Here is an 18259-nt window from a genome sequence, read left to right as displayed (position 1 = left end):
AGTTTGTGATCATTTCACGGTCATTGGTGCGACCGACGGAGCTGTAATTTGAATAAACACACGCCAGAGCGCGTTTGTGTTTGTCTTTAAGGCGTGTGGTCAAAGTTTTATCAGAGTTTCCTCTCGGTCGAGCTGTTTCTGTCTCCACCCTATAACTGTTATTGGTCCTACGGCTAAAAGTGAGCTATTATTTTAATACTAAGCTCAGATACTCTGGTGGTTCAGAACAACGTCATTAAACCTTCATATTTGATCCATTCAAATGAAAAAGTATCAATTTGAGCTTTATTGGAAAACATTAAAATAAAGTGCTTTTTATATACAATACAAAACAAAAACAATAAACCGAACAGTAGTGATGTATGATACAAAAAAATACAATCCACAATATATTTCTTTTACATTGGCAGCTGAATTTACAAAACAATTTTACATAGAAACATTTTTTTTAAAACTTTATTTATGTTCAATACATATCGACAAGAGCCTGAACTACCACAACCAGAAGGCCAGAATACAGTGGCTTATTGAGAGCATTGGACCAGACTTTCACTGTGGCGTTAGTAGTTATTTGATTTAAGATAAACGCATGTTCAGTATCTGCACATGTTTGATTTAATTATTTTATACAGAAGGTGTTCTGCAGTTAATGGGTTTAATATAATTGTAATGACAGCCACTCCACAAAAAGCTGCCACTTTTAATAACAGTCAAAGCGTGAATCTTTTGTCCTGCATGGTCGGTTCTGGATGAGCAGTCACACATTTTGCAGTGCCATTTACAAGAATATCAACATAATACTAAAGTGTATCTCTACACCAATATTTATTTCAGCCAGTGGTTATTTATGTGCTACATTTTTAATATAATTAAGTCCCTGACTGAGGTTGAATCAACAAACATTAAATTAAAAAAAAAAACCTGTACACTTTTAACAAGTTTAAATTACAAGTATTTGATGACTCTTGTGTCCGAGCGTGGCCAGTACCATCACACCAACACGTTTAAACTCACAGCACAACTACCTGCTTAGTTCATTATCCCCAGAGGCACTCTCTTGATTTTTTTAGTTTTAGAAGGCATCATCTATTTCCCCGCAAGGCAGATTTGTTAACAGATCCAAAATTACCTGCATTAAGCTAAGGCCTTTTGACTTTTTGTGCAAAATCCGACGCAGTCTGAGTAAAGTAGTATGCCCTTCTGCACGTTTGTGAAGTTTCAATTTTTCGCTTTTCCTGACGACACTTCAGCAAGACTTAAATTGACCGCCTGTGACAGAAAAAGATGCATTCACGTTACACAGATGTGCTGGATCACTTGGTTATTGTTCGACTAAACAGGTGGTTAAAACATTGAAGCAACTATCTTCCACTCATTACCTGTCACTTATAAACATTATTACAGTTGAGGCTGTACAGATGTGTGTTATTTAAATCCAATGAACAGGAGTAGATAATATAGATTTAATACTGCTTCCCCTCAGAGTGATGATAGATATTTGTTCAAGAACAGCAACGAATGTCTCTCTTTAAAAGAAACATTCTTTCACTGACACCCAAATGGCTAAAATCTCTTGCATACTTAATGTGACGCGAGTGAGAAGTGTGCGAGGGTGCGCGTTAGCAGTGCCACAGATCCTAAAGTAATTAACAGCGCCGACTCTATTGTGCTTACTTAGTCTGGAGGTGAGGGTTTCACGGTGTTTTCCCCACTTCACATTATTTGCTTTGCATAGACTGCCTACAGCATGAAAATACCTGGAATGATGTCTTTCCCTTTATCACATTTGGTGACAGAAGATCCCGTCAGGCTTCCTCAGAGGAATATTTGTCTAGAGTAATAATACAAATGCTTCATGAGTACCACGACACATCTTGATTTATGGTTACGTGTTTTTTTGGTGTGTAGAGCTCGAGTTGGCACAAGGTTCTCGGATGTGTCGAGCCAATGAATCCTTTCTCCGTTGCTGTGTGTTTAGGTCTACGCAATGAGTGTATTACTGTGAGTGCACCCCGACTATCTATAAATACCACTGGATTATTAGTCTATATTCTGGTGTGACTGTTTTGTGTGTGTGATGCATACCTCGGTGACTGGAGGGCTCTGAACCAAAATACAGAGAGAATATTTCAACGTCATGTCAGCCATTGGTGAGAGTATGTGGAGCAGCACTTTGCATTTTTAAGAATTGCTTGTATATTTTACATGGACGGACATGGTGAAACGGAAGCGATGAATCACAGTTGACACCGCCTCTCTGCTGGTTACGTTCCCGTGAGGCGTACGTGAAAACAAAGTCTGAAGGCAACCCAGAACCTCTTCACTGTGCTTTGAATGCACTTGAATACATTTCTTTTTGGGGGGGTGGGGGGGTCATGATTTAAAAAGCAGGAGGACCAAGCATGTGCGAAAGAACTGGAAAGTAAACGACAAAGTGCAAAATGTGTGTCACGAACTGTCTCTCCACAAAGAGTTTGATGTCCATTTTGCTTTTCAGCTTATTGAGTTTTGTTTCAACACGTGCACGCTCTCCTCCATCCCTCAGCACGAAGAGATCTCACACTATGGAGTCTTTAATCATGGAGCCCAGTCTGACTCGTGGCCGTGGGCACGTGGGAGAAATCTCCACGTGGCTCTCCTTCAGGTTCAGAGGCCTCTTCTCTGACTCTGAAAAGCTCTTGCTGTTGTCGGGCGATGAGCACGGCGGAGTGCTACAGATGTAGTTGTCATTGAGGGCCTGGTAGCCCTTGTGATCTGACACCGAGGCAGTCACCGCGTTGCCATTTAGTGGCAAGTTCTCCACCGGCTTCCCCACAGTTCTGGGCTTTTTCTGCTGGATGGCGGGGCACTCTCCCTCTTTGAGCATCGACTTCATGTGGCTGCGGTTCCTGTACACCACAAACAGGGAGAAGACCACAAGGGAGAAGGCCAGGAGGGCACACACGACTAACAACTCGTTCCAGTAGGTCTTGGTGTTCATATGCGGTGAGCGGGCTTCTCCCGGCAGAATGATAAACTCCTCCTGGGAAATCGGGGGTATGTGTGAACGGCCTGTGAAGGTCGTGCTCTCCTGTCTGGCTTCGCCTCTCACGCAGTAGTTTGCAAGCAGCTGTCTGAAGCCTTCCTCCACAGACCAACACTCATAGTTCTCCTGCCTGTCAGCTTGACCTACCACCACGAGACCCCCCTCTGGGCTGGGGTAATGGAAGTGACCGGGAGTTTTCCTGAATTCCCACTTCCTTACAGCCAAATTAGAGCGCAGCTTACAAGGCAGTACTCTGAACGTGTTGGCTGGGATGGTGATTGGCTGGCACGCTGACGTCCCTGCAGAAGAGACAGCTCAAGTCACATATTGGTCGAAATAAGCGTCTTTTATGGATAAAACTGCTTTATTGTGCAGAAATCTGCAAAATAAACAATATAAAAAGGTTGGTAAGTCTCAAAGAGCTCGAAGAAGTTCACTTACGTATAGATGGGGATTTTGCAAAGCGTGGGTTTAGCACTTTGTTACAAATAGTGGCCGTGTCCGCTTCAACTATACTCTGCTGCCAGGCCCTGAAATGCCGATATTGTTATTCGGGTCCAATCGGTAGAATGTATTTGACAATAGGTCAAATTCAACGACCTCATATCTCAAACAACAGTTCAAGACAAGACATAATCCTGAAGATAACATTTGCAATAATGGCTTTCACTTATACAAATTTAAGTGTCAGACCTATCTGCGTAATAACTGTATTTATGCGGCACATTTCTGGTAAATTTTTATCACTTAAGCGATTCAGACACACACATATGTGGGAGACTAAACTGCAGGGTGCCCACTGCTCAACAGGAGAAATAACACATTAGACAAAAGTAGCAGCATCCAAAGCGTATATTTATCTGCTAGATTGTTGGATGGAATGTGAAAACCAAATCACTAACGACGGTTTTAAAGCAGTGGAATGCAATGCAGTAGAAAAGGGAGTGCTCGTCATAGTAATTGGTGAATTACCGGTATTAATATTTGAGATAATGCACTCATTAACACTACGTGTGGACTGCTGCCCAGATGCGTACTTGTTTGGTGGAGTCTGTCGGATATCCACACACTGACTTCCATCCCAGGCACAGTAAGGATCCCTGGAGAGGACACACTCCCCACAGCTCTGGTAATTGGTGCAGTTAGCTATTGGGACCTCCACCAGTTCAGAGAAAGAGGAAATATAAAGCCGACCCTGTAAAAGAGAGACAACAAATAAGATTTAAGTCAATGAGTTTTCAATTTTTTCAGTGCCAGGTTGAGATTTTAGTTACCACATAGTAAAACTGCTACTTTCCTGTTCATACACAATCTAAAAAGAAATCATATTAATATTATAATCAGATAGATTAGAGTTTTTGAGCAAGAATTCATGATGAATCACACTGGCAGTTTGAATCCCAGCTGTTTGTAGATCCCCTCAGAGACGGTTGTATGTAATTAGCTTATTGAACATGAAGTGACTCTTCATGGCTCATGGAGTCCTCCATGAAGCTGATTAATGGGTTTACAGAACTGGTTATTAACTCGCTTCATAAGCTCGGTTAAGCAAGCCGGCTCGTTATTTTTCTTCTTAAGGTGGAACTTTTATGTACCTTTTCAGTATCGAGCTCAATGTTTAGCACTGGTTGGGAGTTCCGGAAGAGCACCATCTCTTCTATGATGTGCATCTTCCCGTTGATATTAATGGCCTTGTGAAGTCTCCCGTCATCTAGTTTCAAATGAGATGACACCGATTGTTACTGACAGACGCTTCATCAGAGTATTTGGTTGTGCGTGATTATGGGGATCGAGGGGTTCACCTGTGCCGACGAAGAGCACATGATACACCTTACTTCCTGTCTGGACTCGATGGACGGCAATCTGCGTGTAGTGAGCGTTTCGCTTCAGCAGGAGGGGCGAGCTGCGGATGACGCTGTCCATCAGGAAGTGGTCTTTGACGAAATTCAGCACCTTGTCAGGCATGCGGAGCGAGGAGGGTATATCTTGCTTCCTGGCTTCGTTCGTGATACACTGGGGAGGTAAACATTTTAATCACCGACACATATCGATAAATCCAGTGCAGCGTGACAGTGATTTATTAACTTTTTGCTGATTCTGCCGTGACAAGATGACCAGATAATGAAAATGAGACTGAGAGTAAATGAATGAAAATCATTTTAAGCATGAGGGATGGGGCGTGTTGTAATATAGATGCAAATATCAGTCGAGGCTGTGCAGCTGACTTGTTACTGAGGAAACAGTCAGTTTTTTCCCCAGCAGGGGGCAGCGGGCAGGTACTCACCATTCCAGGCCGGGGCTCTGGCACTGGGTGGTTATACGTGTACCACTGCTGAGTCTCTCGGTTGACTTCTCGGTATCGGCCATTAAATGCCTCTACCACCTGGTCCATAGTGAAGGAGCACACTGCAGAGCTTCCAGATGCACCTTTGTACCTTTGACAGAAACGGTGATCTGGTTCATCTACTGATATGATAAACTATACGACAAAATATGTACAACTTCAAGGTGTTATAGGATCACACCAAAAGGATCATACCAAAAAAATAAAATAATTTGTAGTCAAATGAATTCAGATTATCACCATTGAGATGTAAAGACTCCATAAAACACTGTGTTCTTCCAGTCTTCAGGACTGGGGGTCAGCACAAACATGTCTTGGATGATGTTGAAGGGGAAGCCATCATCAGGCAGGGAGCACAGGAGCTGAGCCTTCAAGAAGGTCGTCCATTTCTTCTGCAGGACTCGCTCACCCCCCAGGTCACCCTGCAAAAAAAAAACATACGCCAGTTTATATGATGACCAGTAGGGGGCGCATGGACATGAGCGGATGAAAATGTCTGGTTTTATGTCTTATAAAGCTCATTATTAGGGCTCTTGTGTTGTTGAAGGTGATCCAACACTAATGAATCAGATCAACATGCGACCTGTGCACGATAAGAAGTTCTACAACTACATCAAATCTCAGCATGACTAACAGTATTTTATAGGCCAAAAAGATGATCTACAGCCCAGTACAGCACCATCTTTCAGTCACTTGTTGGCAGTAATAAAACCAACTCTCTCGGAATAAAGAAGAAAAAAGAAAATAACATTTAGAACAAACTGTTTTGTCTAAGTATAAAGAGTACAGGACAAAATATACTATAAACTATTGGCATGAATAACAGACTCCTTTTAAATAGCTCATTAATCTGCAGTGTTGTGTGGGAGGGGGAATGACATGTGACAAACACGGAGCTTTTACAGCAACCACACTACTTATGGAAGCAACGCGGCCGGTTAATGACGAACACACTGTACAGTACAGAAAGTCTCCTCCTGCTGCCTGGGCCCAGTTCTATAATTTAATGCCGCACTGTGCTTAAACTGACTTCTGAATAATGCATAAACCAAATGCATCCTGTTCATTAAGCCTCTGTAAAAGCATTCCTTGTTCAAAGGGCTGTTAAAAAAATAAATAAAAATGAAAAGAACATGAACATGCAGCCATTAATGGCTTCCCTCTTGAAAACTGAGCATCCCCGCAAATGAGAGCACGCTCGCGTTTTTGCCTGTTTTCAGCAAACCGCTCTTTATCATTCTGGTTAATGCATTCACATCCGAACACGGTACACCTGAGTCAACAGCATACGGGTGGAATGGTTAAATAACAGAATCTTTTCAAGGAATTTACATCTCCTCAGAATGGAGTCTTTACTTTTAAGCCTACAAAATATTCACATGGATGACAAATAGTGTTTGTGTAAATAATGGAAACACTTCAAAAGCCATATTGTACCGATCAGAACTAGTAAATTTAGTCTGATTCTCAAATTTCTTTGTACTTGGACCTTGACAAAGGTTGCTCTTGCTGCGAGCTGAGACTGAGTTGCCGTAGTTACGCTGTTTGGAGAACTTTTAAACAAATGGACAGATGCCGCGTAATCCCAACTTTTACTTTAAAAAACAACCCCGGGATTCAAGATTGCGGCAGGTGATACTCCGTTTCTGTGCACGGATCTCGTTCTAATCCGAAGCAATTCCCGGGCCGGCTGCTGAGTTCTGTGTGAACACAAATATTTGGAGAAACACGATAAGCAATCGAGGGGAGGAGAGGATCTGGAGAAAAAGTATCAAACACTGGGGAACACGCGAGGGGAATGTTTTTCTGAGAACCTGCGTCACTGCTGAGAGAGAGGGGCCGCTCTGCTCACTGGAGGAACACAGCTTTATTTCTGGAGCGGACGTAAACATGCGCGGGTCGAAAACGGCCTGCTGGCTGCAGTGACGTGGAGGGCGTGAGCAGAGAAAAGTCCCTTCTGCTGGACCAACTGCCTTAAAGCGCCGCTCACCTTACACACGCGAGCTATGCGCGACACCAGGGTGTTGTCGAAGAAATCAAACTCCTTCCCCACTTCACTGAAGAAGAAGTAAATCTTATCGTCGTCTCCCACCTCGTTGCCCTTGGGCAGGCTCTCTTGTATGTAGGCAGAGCCCACAAAGGCTGGGTCTGAAGAAGAAGAAGAAGAGGCTTGTTCACGCGCCCAGCACAGAGCTTTTATGATACAGAGTAAACTGTTGCTTGTCTTGTACCTTGAAGCCAGTTGAGCGAGTTCTCCGTCTTCAGAGAAGTTCCCTGGCTGAGACTCTTGTAAATAATGGGCTCATTTCCCTGGAAATTACTGACTGTACCGGCATACAGCTCCCCATCTGCAACACAACGATGACGAGCAGAGTAAACACCAGCGACCGGGCTGTTGCGTCATCTAATGACATTCAGACGTGATGTTGCAATTTCTCTTCCCGTCATTGCCAGTCTCCACTCGTCGGTTTAATGACTGGCACATTTATGACGCACGGCCCGGCCCTAACCTACAGCTGATGGTCATCCTGAGGCCTACCAGCAATAATGGCGGTGGACTTGTATTCTGGGTTAAAGGGGCAGCGGCTGCGTCCGTCTTCCGTCACCACCTCGCCGCTGTCGCTCTTGACGAGGGAGAAGTTGTCAGTTTTCTGAGGGACACACACATCAAATATACATCTGCTTAGAGAAGAAACAGTGTTGACCTACGCTCAGCCCTTATTTGGTGTTTACATCTGAGACACTGGTCGGGTTTGCGTGTTATGGATCGGTTTAAGAGGTTTGGAAGGATTTGTCGAAAAGAAATGGCTCGATTCTTTCATAATCCGATTACCTGTATTATATATTTTCATCCATTTTCCTTTGGTGGGATGGATAATAAAATAAAGCACATATAGCATAGTGTCTGTAGCCTGGAGACAGACTGCTAAGTGAGGCCAAGAGGCAGGAAGTAGCATGCCTCAGGTTTTTTAATGCCCTTTCAAAATCTAATAAAAGTGGTGGTACCTATAAATTCCTCCATCGAGGTAATCAGACAGTCCAACAAATGCTTTTCAGTAACAACACTTACTATATAAGCACAAGTGGGGCTGAAGGCGTATGTTCCACATACATACAGATGAGTGCTGTTCACACGTAGGAATATCTTTATATAGTTGAAGCAATCCTTCTGTAATAAAAAGAGGACTTCAGTTTAGTACTGACATTTATACTAAAATTTAGATGCAGTTAGAGAGTTATTGTAAACTTTATTAATATAATCTAATAAATCTTTATGATGTAATTGTAGGAGAAGCTGAATACATTCACCTAATTGAAAACAGGCGTGGCTAAGTGTTAGCTAAAACCGCTGGGTGTAGACCTATATATTTATTTCAAAACATAATTCTTGAACACTTCATTTGTACTTCAGGGTAATGATTTGATCAAACTGTAAATTATTTACAGGGGAAATAGTATTTAAAAACCAACACTGATTCATCGGTGTTTCCCCTCAGCAAATAAGTAAAAAAATCAAAGGTTGTGTGTGTGTGTGTGCGCGTGTGTTTATATAAAAAGTAGCTATAGGGTAAGTTTACAAAAGGGTTTAATGGAGGGGAAACTGCACTTAATAGGAAAGAGACATTGTTAAAATGGAAAGTTGCAGCGTGACAAGAAATTTCCGAGCTTTTCCTCAGTCTGCATCCAGAGTGCCTGGAAAGATTTTAGCTACATCTGAGTTTGGCTTCTTGAGCTTTTACATCGGCGGCTCGCTTGCCTGCAGGTCTTTGCCTTTGAAACTGCACTCTTCCCTCTTCCTGTCTGGAGTTTCCCATGTGAACTGCAACAGTAAGAGTAAGCAGTATGTAAGACTCATCCTGCTGCGCCGTTTGAGTGAATCTCACATTATATTTTCAACCACATTATTCGGCATTCCACATCTGGGATCTAATTAGCACGGCAGGCAGATTCCTATAGATGCTTGGCTCCTACGTTTCTGTGAAGCGTGACTTCGCTGATATCAGTGAGGTTGAGAGCAAACAGAATCTCCCGGGCGCCGACGTACAGCGTCTTGTCTTCATTACTGAGGTGGAGGGTGGTAAAGTTGACCACCCCACTGGCTGAAAACCTCTTGGCCGTTCTCTCCTTTGCATCTGCAGAAAACAAGCAAAAGCAGTGAATTATGTTCCATTTAATAATAATAAAAAGAAGTTTTTTCCCCTCCTGCTGTAAGAAACTGCATGTGAGATAGAGATGAAGCAGGATATACCATAGTGTTCCACCAGTGAACCGCCACATTAACGCCTCCCGAGCGTGAAGCGCGGGGTTAAATCATCAACTACTTTAATCACTGCTTTAAATGCCCGTGTGTATCTGCGTTATGCAGCAGCCTGGAGGTTTTCAGTGTCGGCCCAGCTGGAACGTTTGCCTTAACTGCATGCCAGAATAAACAGAAGCGGCGAGCCAGTGAAATCTTAATGTGGCCGATGCTCCGATACAGAAGCTCAACGCTGAACGTGTCAGATGAGGAGGGAAAGTAACACAACATCCTTCAGTATGGCAACGACCAAACGAGGAATCGGTCCAACTAATGAACCATAAAAGGCCAAGAACGCACTGAAGTTAAGATCTAATTTAATCGCTGTCATCTCTGCTGTTTATGGCCCGACAGAATGGGTCTCAGTGGAGTGCATATGTCACCAAGGCCCAGCAGCTTTGCAGGAAATCCTCCGTCCAATAAGTGGTTTTCTTAACCTCTTCTTTCTATTTAGCGGATTGAAAGTGTGTGTCTTCACTTTCCTGGCAGATGTACAGGATAGAGCTTATAGATGTTGGTGGTCAGGCTACTTCCTGCCCTGTAAATCTGGTGGACCGGTTCAGGTGTTATTAAAGTGGATGGATAAAAAGCACAGTGTGAGCTATGTATCCCATATAAATGTGTGACCTAGCATAACCTCACATCAGCAGGGAGGTACAGGAGGACTGCAGCGCTTCCTCTCCCCCGGGAAAACAACATGTTAATAGCAGCTCGTCACCGCAGCAACGGGGAGCCATATTGTAGTTAAATCTGTCTGTAAAACCACGAGAGGCTCGGCTTCACAACCCGTACATGGACCCTTTGGGCCCGCTCTTTCCTTTTTCACTGTCATTACAGGATAAATGAAGTGCTGATGTGTGCTGCCACAGTTTGGCAATTTTTTTCGCTCCCTGTTGACATTTGGATAAATTTAACAGCATTTGCATAACAAGTGCAACACCTGAAGCAAAATAACATCTATGCGGGGTCGATTAGAAGACATTTTCCCAAATATTCGACAGAAAATGACATCTTCCTGATGTGTTGGAACTTGTATCAGACAGTTGAATGTTAAATTATAGAGTTCATTTCTGGTTTCCATGAGTTGTCATAAGCTTATGTAAGTTTAGGGAGAGTCCTTATGGGTTAATAGGTTCAACCTGAGCTCCCTTGGCCAGATAAAAGAAAATATTTAGAATCAGAGTGGAATAGAAGGTTGTTTCTGCTGCAGAAGGTGCCAGAAATTCAGGTTTACTTCCTGCTAATTATTCTGATGGAAATTTATGGCCATCCTTCATATGACCTCAGTATAAACTAACACCTCTTGTGCGTCGTAAAGGGAAGCGGTTAGACATTATATTGACGTGCACGACCTGTGAACTTCACGGCTCAAACTCTGGCAGCTGTAAGCAACTCATTGACATTATTATGTAATTAAAAGTCATTTCTACACGCGACACTGCTAAATGGGTTGAAATGGCACGCCTAGACTGGTTTGCTAATCTTTTTAAGGAGGGAAATTAATTATGCTGGGCTGAAAGGAGTCCTTTATTTCCAGATGATTTCCTGGTGGGTCTGGGTCCAAAAAGAGTAGAAGGATAATTAAAAGTGTGGAACATCCTCTCTAGAGGGAAACAGTGCAGCCATTTGTCCTTTGGTGACAAAGATCTAACTGCCTTCCTTTGTAGGGCAACTATAACAGGCTGATTCAATCAGTGCCCCTCCTAATGAGAGAGCAGCCTTTATCAGCATTTAACAGCTGTATGTTCAGGAGATCAGACGATGAGGGGGGGGAATCATTTGAGCATTAGTACTTTTTTTGGCGCAATGAACTAAAAAAAACCTGCTGCAATCAATAAACTGGCAATTTACAAAAAAAACAATCAGATCCCTGTTTATTTCTAAATAATAATGAAAAATCAAACAAAAAAAGTCATGATAATATATAAGTCCACTTCTCATTATGACTTGTTCACCTATAAATGACCCTGGATGGATGGAACAGCTACAGGTAGCATAATGGTTCACCATTAAAAGACGTGCATTGTTATCCCAGAGGCTGCCCCTTCATTACACAAGGATCCTAAAAATGGTGTTCATGTTTCCAGCAAGGAGCTACTGCTAACGTGGTGATAGTGAGGAAGAGCAGATAGCAGAAGACTGAAGCATCTGGAATGCACTAGGGACAACACGCTAAGAGGGTCAATTCACCAGGAGATTCATTAGAAAAGCTGCTCTTTATATTTGCTAACTTGTGGGGCTGCATCTTGTTAGCAGGATAATGTCTGCGAAGCACCATCTGATCCTCAGATTGGTGGCAGAGAGGCTGGAAACGGCTGGAAATAGGGTAAACTGACTATTGAGACAAAAGTGGGGAGATGAGCCGGGGCAACTTTGGTGGAGTGAAACTAAAGCCTTATTTGCATGGGATTAGCATCATCTGGGCACTTTACCTAATTCAAAATGACTGTTTCAAAATGACGCAAAGCCTGTGATTTTACTTTAATGCTCTTTTCCGCAGCATGGTACCATCTGCATTCACCTTAGCTCTACTCATCTTCAATCACCTTTTTTCTTTTTTAAATACGGTGCAACGTTTTCCCCGCTAAAAGTATCTATTCAACATAATTGGCTGTTAAAGCGATGCACACAAAGTTACATGCTACTAATGAAGGGTTGGAAATGGAGCTGGGCTTTTTTTTTTAACTGTAATTAGTTGGGTACAGTTGGTTTTCAAAGGAGGCTGCAGACAGCAAGAGACACTGAAGCCTTTTACTTTTGTGTAGAGATAAAAGAACAACAAACTCCAGATTGACATTAATAAGAACACTGATGTGTAACTTATAGTCTGTGTGTTGTCAATTAGATATTAAAAAAACAGCTAATTACAAGTTATATAAAGGAGCGATGGTTTAGACTTCTCCAATAACTGAAAGGTAATGACAGCTGCATGATAACAGATTCATTTAAATCTCATATGGAGGGGAAGGAGTGGGAAATGTTTGGGTCCGGGAGCCAACAAAGGTTGACCCCAGGCTAACCGCAGCAATGTAAACCGGCTGCTAATTCATCAGGAACACACCATGACCCGCTCCTCACTACAGGTCTAGAACATCAGGAGCTCCACATAGGGTCCTGGCACCGCTCCAGCTGGCCAGCCTGCCTCTACGTTGTGTATTTACATTCAAGGCTGTCCACACACACTTCACCGGGTGGTGATGGAGTCTGTATCTGCTCCCCGTGAGATGACCTGTCATCATGTATTACGCAATTTGAGCATTAACGAGAAGATACAAGTGTCATAAAAGCAACAACTTTTAGCAACACTATTTCTTGATGGGTGTTTAACTTAATACTATATGGTGACCCAGACAGATGCACCACCAGGTTACACCTCAGGTGACCAGAGTATAATCCTGAGAAGAATTACTATAAATTTCCCATCTGTGTAATGCCAAAGATATTAACTAGTGGATGTATTAAGACATTCACGCCCTTGAGAACTTCTCCTTAGCAACATGATAGCAGCTTGGTACTGGTTATCTCACTTGACATTGCTGTCATTCAGAATTTCTAAAAAGTGGTTAAATCGTCTTGTACCGACATGGCAGCTTTTAAATAATTGAAAAGGCTTCGGTCCCGGTGCGTCCTCGTGCTCATTGCCAAAACGAAACCACGGCCATTCTGATGACATGATGTTTAACAAAGAGCTGAGGGGTTGCTAGGCGTGCTTTTAGATACTGCTGCAAGCGCGGGACGTTGAGGACGGTTTATATTAAAGGCTGGAACAAAAGCAGAGAGGAAACAGATGCAGAGTCCACTGCCTGGACTGATGAGGCTCCTTGATAGGCGCGTAATGAGAACCAGACAAGCGTTCACACCATAACACATACAAATCCCCATTCATTATTCAAGGCAGATGACTCTTTATTAAGGCAGAGGCGGGGACCAGGGGACAGGGAGGACAAGAAAAGGCAGGGGAGCCGGATACGTTGCTGGATGAAGAGCAGCCGAGCACTTAGAGCAAGCTCGCACTTCCAGGGTTAAAGAATGTTAACTGTCAGGCTAAATGGCATCTACTGCAGATAAGACGGAGGAGGGCAGGAACCATGACCAGAACAGGCAGCTGCTGCTGGAGAGAGTTCAGGTCCCCGAGGCCCAAAGCTCTGCGTTCTGCTCCGATACCTTAAACACGATGTGACAAAGGCCTTCTGTGGCAGGCTGGAGAGCATCGTGGCAGTAGAAGCACGATTACCTCGGCAATAGGGATTCTATTAGCAGCTTCAACTGTTCGATGTGTTCTCTTTGAGACTATTAGAACACTATTAAAAACTAATTACAGTTGTAGGGCTCAAAGGGCATGTTGTGGGGAGACGGCGGTTTTAAGATAAATAAATAAATACATCATCCCTCCCCATAAAGCTGCAGAAATTCCTCCCTGATCCTTCTAGAGAAGGTCAAAGACTGATCAGTCCATCCAGCTCCACAGCAGCATGGACGGTAATTTACTGTGGCTTTCCTGAACACACATTCAGATTAGCGTAGCTCCTGTGACCCGTGGATTTTGGATGCTTTATAGTGGCGGTTTACCAGCGAACGCACGCCCTAAAAGCAAATCTTTCCATCAAAACAGGATCAAGTGTGAATGTGATGCATCTTTTCAGTGAATGATTGATGATGCGTCTTGTTGTGAAACGCTCCACGGGGCCGAGCTGTGGGCTTTGTCGGGGCTGGCAGGAAAGAGAGATTATTTGTTGGTATAGAGATCCTACGTGAGGGAGGCTGCAGGCTCAGACAGGCAGCATGCGTGACCTATTTGAAAGCTTGCCTGACACGAAATGAGTCCGGTACTGGAAACTCTACCCGTGTCTATAATAGATTACTGGAAGATTTATCAACAAAATCCTTCTATCAATGCTTCATTCATAGCCCATAAGCCTCATTTTGAATGTTTCATTGACATATCAAGACATAATCAAATCCAAAGAGTCATCTCAAGTACGCTGACTTAAATAATTACATATAAATGAGCAAATCCCAGCAGGCCACGGGCGTTTCTACAGGAACTCTGCGACGGAAAAACACTTTTTTACTGATTTTTGCGATGAAATATGCTCAAATCCAAATGAGCAGTAGTAGGTAGTAGTAACGACTCTATAAACTATATCAGTGTGGCCTCAGTGACCTCAGCAATATCCCGTTTCATAAGTATTCCCGAATTCCGTTGATTGAAAAATCACTGTAGCAAAGATAAATAAACCCCTTCACCGATCCACATCGCTTCAGCTCTTTAAAGGACGCATTTCCACTGGGAAATGTAGAATTGTTCAGGAAGGCAGGATGCAGGAGGGCTCATATTTTTATGGTTTAACACGAATAAACATTAAACAAACTCAACAGAAAGCAGCTGCTGGCTCTTTTCACCCGCTGCGACGCTTATGTTTCCTACCTGCAGCCAAAAGGAACCGTTCACCCTTCCTTTGTATTTCTCGACAGCTTTTGAACAGCGATTATATTAGCCAGGAGTTAATCAGCACTTACTGTAGGAGAAGGTCAGACGGGGGGTGACATCGCCGTCTGCGACACCAGCCTGAACGTAACCGACAAGGAGGACGGTGTAGACTGGAAGGTGCAGCACGGCCATGTTCATCGTCCACATTCCTCTGCAGGACTGTTCAGACTGTTGCAGAATACATGGAGTCTCCTATTAAGCTCTCTTTATATTGTCTCGCTCTCCCTCTGCAGCTCCAGGGTGTGGGAACTGCACAGTTGTGGGGTCCGGGCACTCCTCTGGGCCTGTTGGAGATGATGCTGGCTTGGAACGAGGAGCTGTGACCTCACAACAGGACAGGGAGCCTCTGCTGGTCGGCCTCCATGCGCACAGACCGCTGCCTCTCAGCTCTGTGAGGAGAAAGCAACATTAGGAGGGATTTTTACAGGCAGGCTTGAGGGCTTCTTCATTGATTTTGAGGGATAATTGGAGACGCTGGATAACCGACGGACGGAAAATGAATCGCAAATCGAATTTTCTTAAGCAAACACGTCAAACGTGGATTCATTATTCGGGAGGTGCTGTTGGTGAAATAATCTCTTAACACCCAAACTTGAGATTGTCGTTGCGGTTTTAAAAACAAGCTGAAATAAAGCACAGAAGTGCTCGTTATTTCCTGAGCATGACTCCATCTGTGCCCCACAGCTGTGGCTCCTTCCATGGGGCACGTTCCTCTAATGCTTCATAGTAGCATGCATCATTTACAGGTTAGCGCGTCCTACTCTTGCCTCTTTCAAAAGAGTCCGGAAACCAAATCAAAGTCCACGAGGCTGTCATTGGCCTCATTACCCCTGAATGCAGCTTTTCATTCTAATGGTTTCACTTTCAGTTCCCATTCAGAGAAAAGAGCAACTGATATCACTGAAATGATGAGACTATGAATGAGATTAGCCTCAGGATGTTTCAGCACAATACCCAGGTCAGGTTAAGATCATAGTTTCAGTTACTCAGAAACAACCACCGAGACAATAACACCACCACGTCTACACCTAAAAGGCTCGCCTTCCACACAAACACAACACAGCAAAAAAACTTTGTTACAGACAATAAACCAATATAACGCAGCTCATTTTGACGGGGATTACAACCAGCTTTATCTTGAACTTTATCTTAAGGATATTCTAATGTAATGTTACAGTTGACCTAGTTTAAATAACTTTTAATGCAATGAAGACTTTTTGTCATTAACACCTTTAACAGTTTAAGAAAAGGCACGACGGCAAAGTCAGAGGAACAACTGCGACAACAGTAGGATGGCGCTAATTAACTTTAGCATAGCGAGGCAAAGGGAGAAATTCATTACAGTCAGTTTGTTGGAATGGCAACCTCTCCATTACAGTTACAGCAGGGAGCTCCTCATTAAATACAACCAGGAGGAGCCGGTTCAGTTTCTTGTGAGGTATGGCCGTCAAAAACAAAAGGTGGTGAGGAAAACATGGTTTCTGTCTTCCCTCTCAGTCAATTAGTCTCACAATTGCAAAGACAAACAACAATCATGGCTTCCAGAAGAGCAGGGAGGCCCCTAATTAAAGCAAAAAGCAATAGATTTGTTTGATGGCAAGAAAATTAGTCATTTTAATTTGCTCTGAAGGTGAATTAAACCTTATGCTCTTTTTAATTCCATTTAAAAAAGAAAAAAAAAAAAATCACACAAAATCAGGCAGTTAGCAGAAAGACAAATCAAATTGAGTAGAATTAATAGTTTTTCGATGATAAACTGTAAATAAACGTCTGAAATTAGTGATGTGTGACCTCGCCATCATGAAGCAGAAGCTTTGGCACTTTCTGATTTGTGCTTTTGTCTGATTTACTTAATTTTCTTTTTGAAAATGGCCCCCGTCGGCCACCTATGTGATTGGAGGAGAATGCAACACGTAGCATAAGGTGAGCATCATTAGCCTCTTTCAACTCAAAGTGAGACGCCACTCGACTGAAATGCCGTCAAGCTGACATTAATTACTGGTATTTGACAGGGAGAAAAAAAGGCAAAAGTCATGCAGCAACCTGAACCCAACACACACACACACACACACACACACGGGGGGAGAGAGAGAACAAGGGCCCCTCTGACAGCGCACAAATCTATATGCAGCTCTGCACTTCAGCACTCTCTCCTGCATGATGCATAAAATGAATCATCCCTTTCACTCCCTAACAGACGTGATAGTGTGCTTTGGCTATGGGATGACACCCTCTCCAGCTCTCTGTATGATCTGCCCTTAAATCTCTCGCTATAGCCCCTCCAGCATCTCAGCTGATTTATCAGTCCGATAGAAGCGAACGCTTTGTAACTTCACCAAAGATTCTAAAACCCACATGAAGTGATTCATTATTTCAGGCAGAGTGAACATTTACTTGGATTTTAAATCATAAACAACAAAGAAACGCATTCATGAAATCAATTGTTTTCGCAGGAGGGTGTGTTCAGAGGACTGCGTTAGCGTTGATTGATGTTCAATTTCACTTTATTAGAATCAATGCCGAGGCAGCCCATATGGTAAACGGGTGTGATACGTTAATAATAATAAAGTGTGTATCTCGGGCCTCTGGGCGGCACAAAGTAATAGCAGATTGGTATTTTCTCAAGTGCCATCATTCTTAGATAGGTGATAACAGCAGAGACAGTTATTATTTTATCATTGTGTGACAATAATCAACACTGAAATGGAGAGGATATGATAAAGCAATGAGGTGCTGGGTTAAATGTGGGCTTGTTAAAGCACAAAACAAACTGATTCGCTCATATGTGCAATTGGACCGAATGTGACAATATCCTGTGAACCTGCAGGTAACAACAGCAACAATCAACCCAAGGGTTGAGCCACTTTCTGGGGCTATAACTTTGGGCATGTAGCTCTCATCTATAACAAAGCTTATGGCATTAAAAAAGTGAAAATGAGATTTATATTAACCACAGAACAAAATTCCCGACACACATGACCAGTCGTGTCCAGTATTTAAGCTCCTGAAGGGCAGTAAAACGACCACCATTTCACTGAGACATCCAATAATAGCACTGCTTGTATTATAAATAGCAGTACTGCATACATCTCTGAAACAGGT

The 18259-nt window shown here is 43.1% G+C and overlaps 1 protein-coding gene across 3 annotated transcripts in view; it reads right to left on the bottom strand.

Annotated features, from left to right (window-relative positions):
- Positions 1-263: 263 nt before the first annotated feature.
- Positions 264-18259, bottom strand: part of sema4ba (sema domain, immunoglobulin domain (Ig), transmembrane domain (TM) and short cytoplasmic domain, (semaphorin) 4Ba) — a 38795-nt gene continuing 20799 nt past the window's right edge. For all 3 annotated transcript variants that reach the window (XM_057053166.1, XM_057053164.1, XM_057053163.1), the window contains exons 2-15: positions 15187-15546; positions 9342-9502; positions 9127-9189; positions 8440-8538; positions 7909-8020; positions 7601-7717; positions 7360-7517; positions 5610-5791; positions 5310-5460; positions 4828-5038; positions 4621-4736; positions 4063-4220; positions 3467-3555; positions 264-3324 (exon numbers count right to left, since the gene is read on the bottom strand). In XM_057053166.1, the coding sequence (XP_056909146.1) occupies positions 2558-3324; positions 3467-3555; positions 4063-4220; positions 4621-4736; positions 4828-5038; positions 5310-5460; positions 5610-5791; positions 7360-7517; positions 7601-7717; positions 7909-8020; positions 8440-8538; positions 9127-9189; positions 9342-9502; positions 15187-15304 (2502 nt within the window). In that variant the 5' untranslated portion in view covers positions 15305-15546 and the 3' untranslated portion in view covers positions 264-2557. The remainder of the gene's footprint in view (positions 3325-3466; positions 3556-4062; positions 4221-4620; positions 4737-4827; positions 5039-5309; positions 5461-5609; positions 5792-7359; positions 7518-7600; positions 7718-7908; positions 8021-8439; positions 8539-9126; positions 9190-9341; positions 9503-15186; positions 15547-18259) is intronic.

Source organism: Takifugu flavidus, chromosome 13 (genome assembly GCF_003711565.1).
Source record: "Takifugu flavidus isolate HTHZ2018 chromosome 13, ASM371156v2, whole genome shotgun sequence".
NCBI lineage: Eukaryota > Metazoa > Chordata > Actinopteri > Tetraodontiformes > Tetraodontidae > Takifugu > Takifugu flavidus.
The sequence above is the reverse complement of the archived record's forward strand: the minus strand, read 5'-3'. Positions and strand labels throughout refer to the sequence as shown.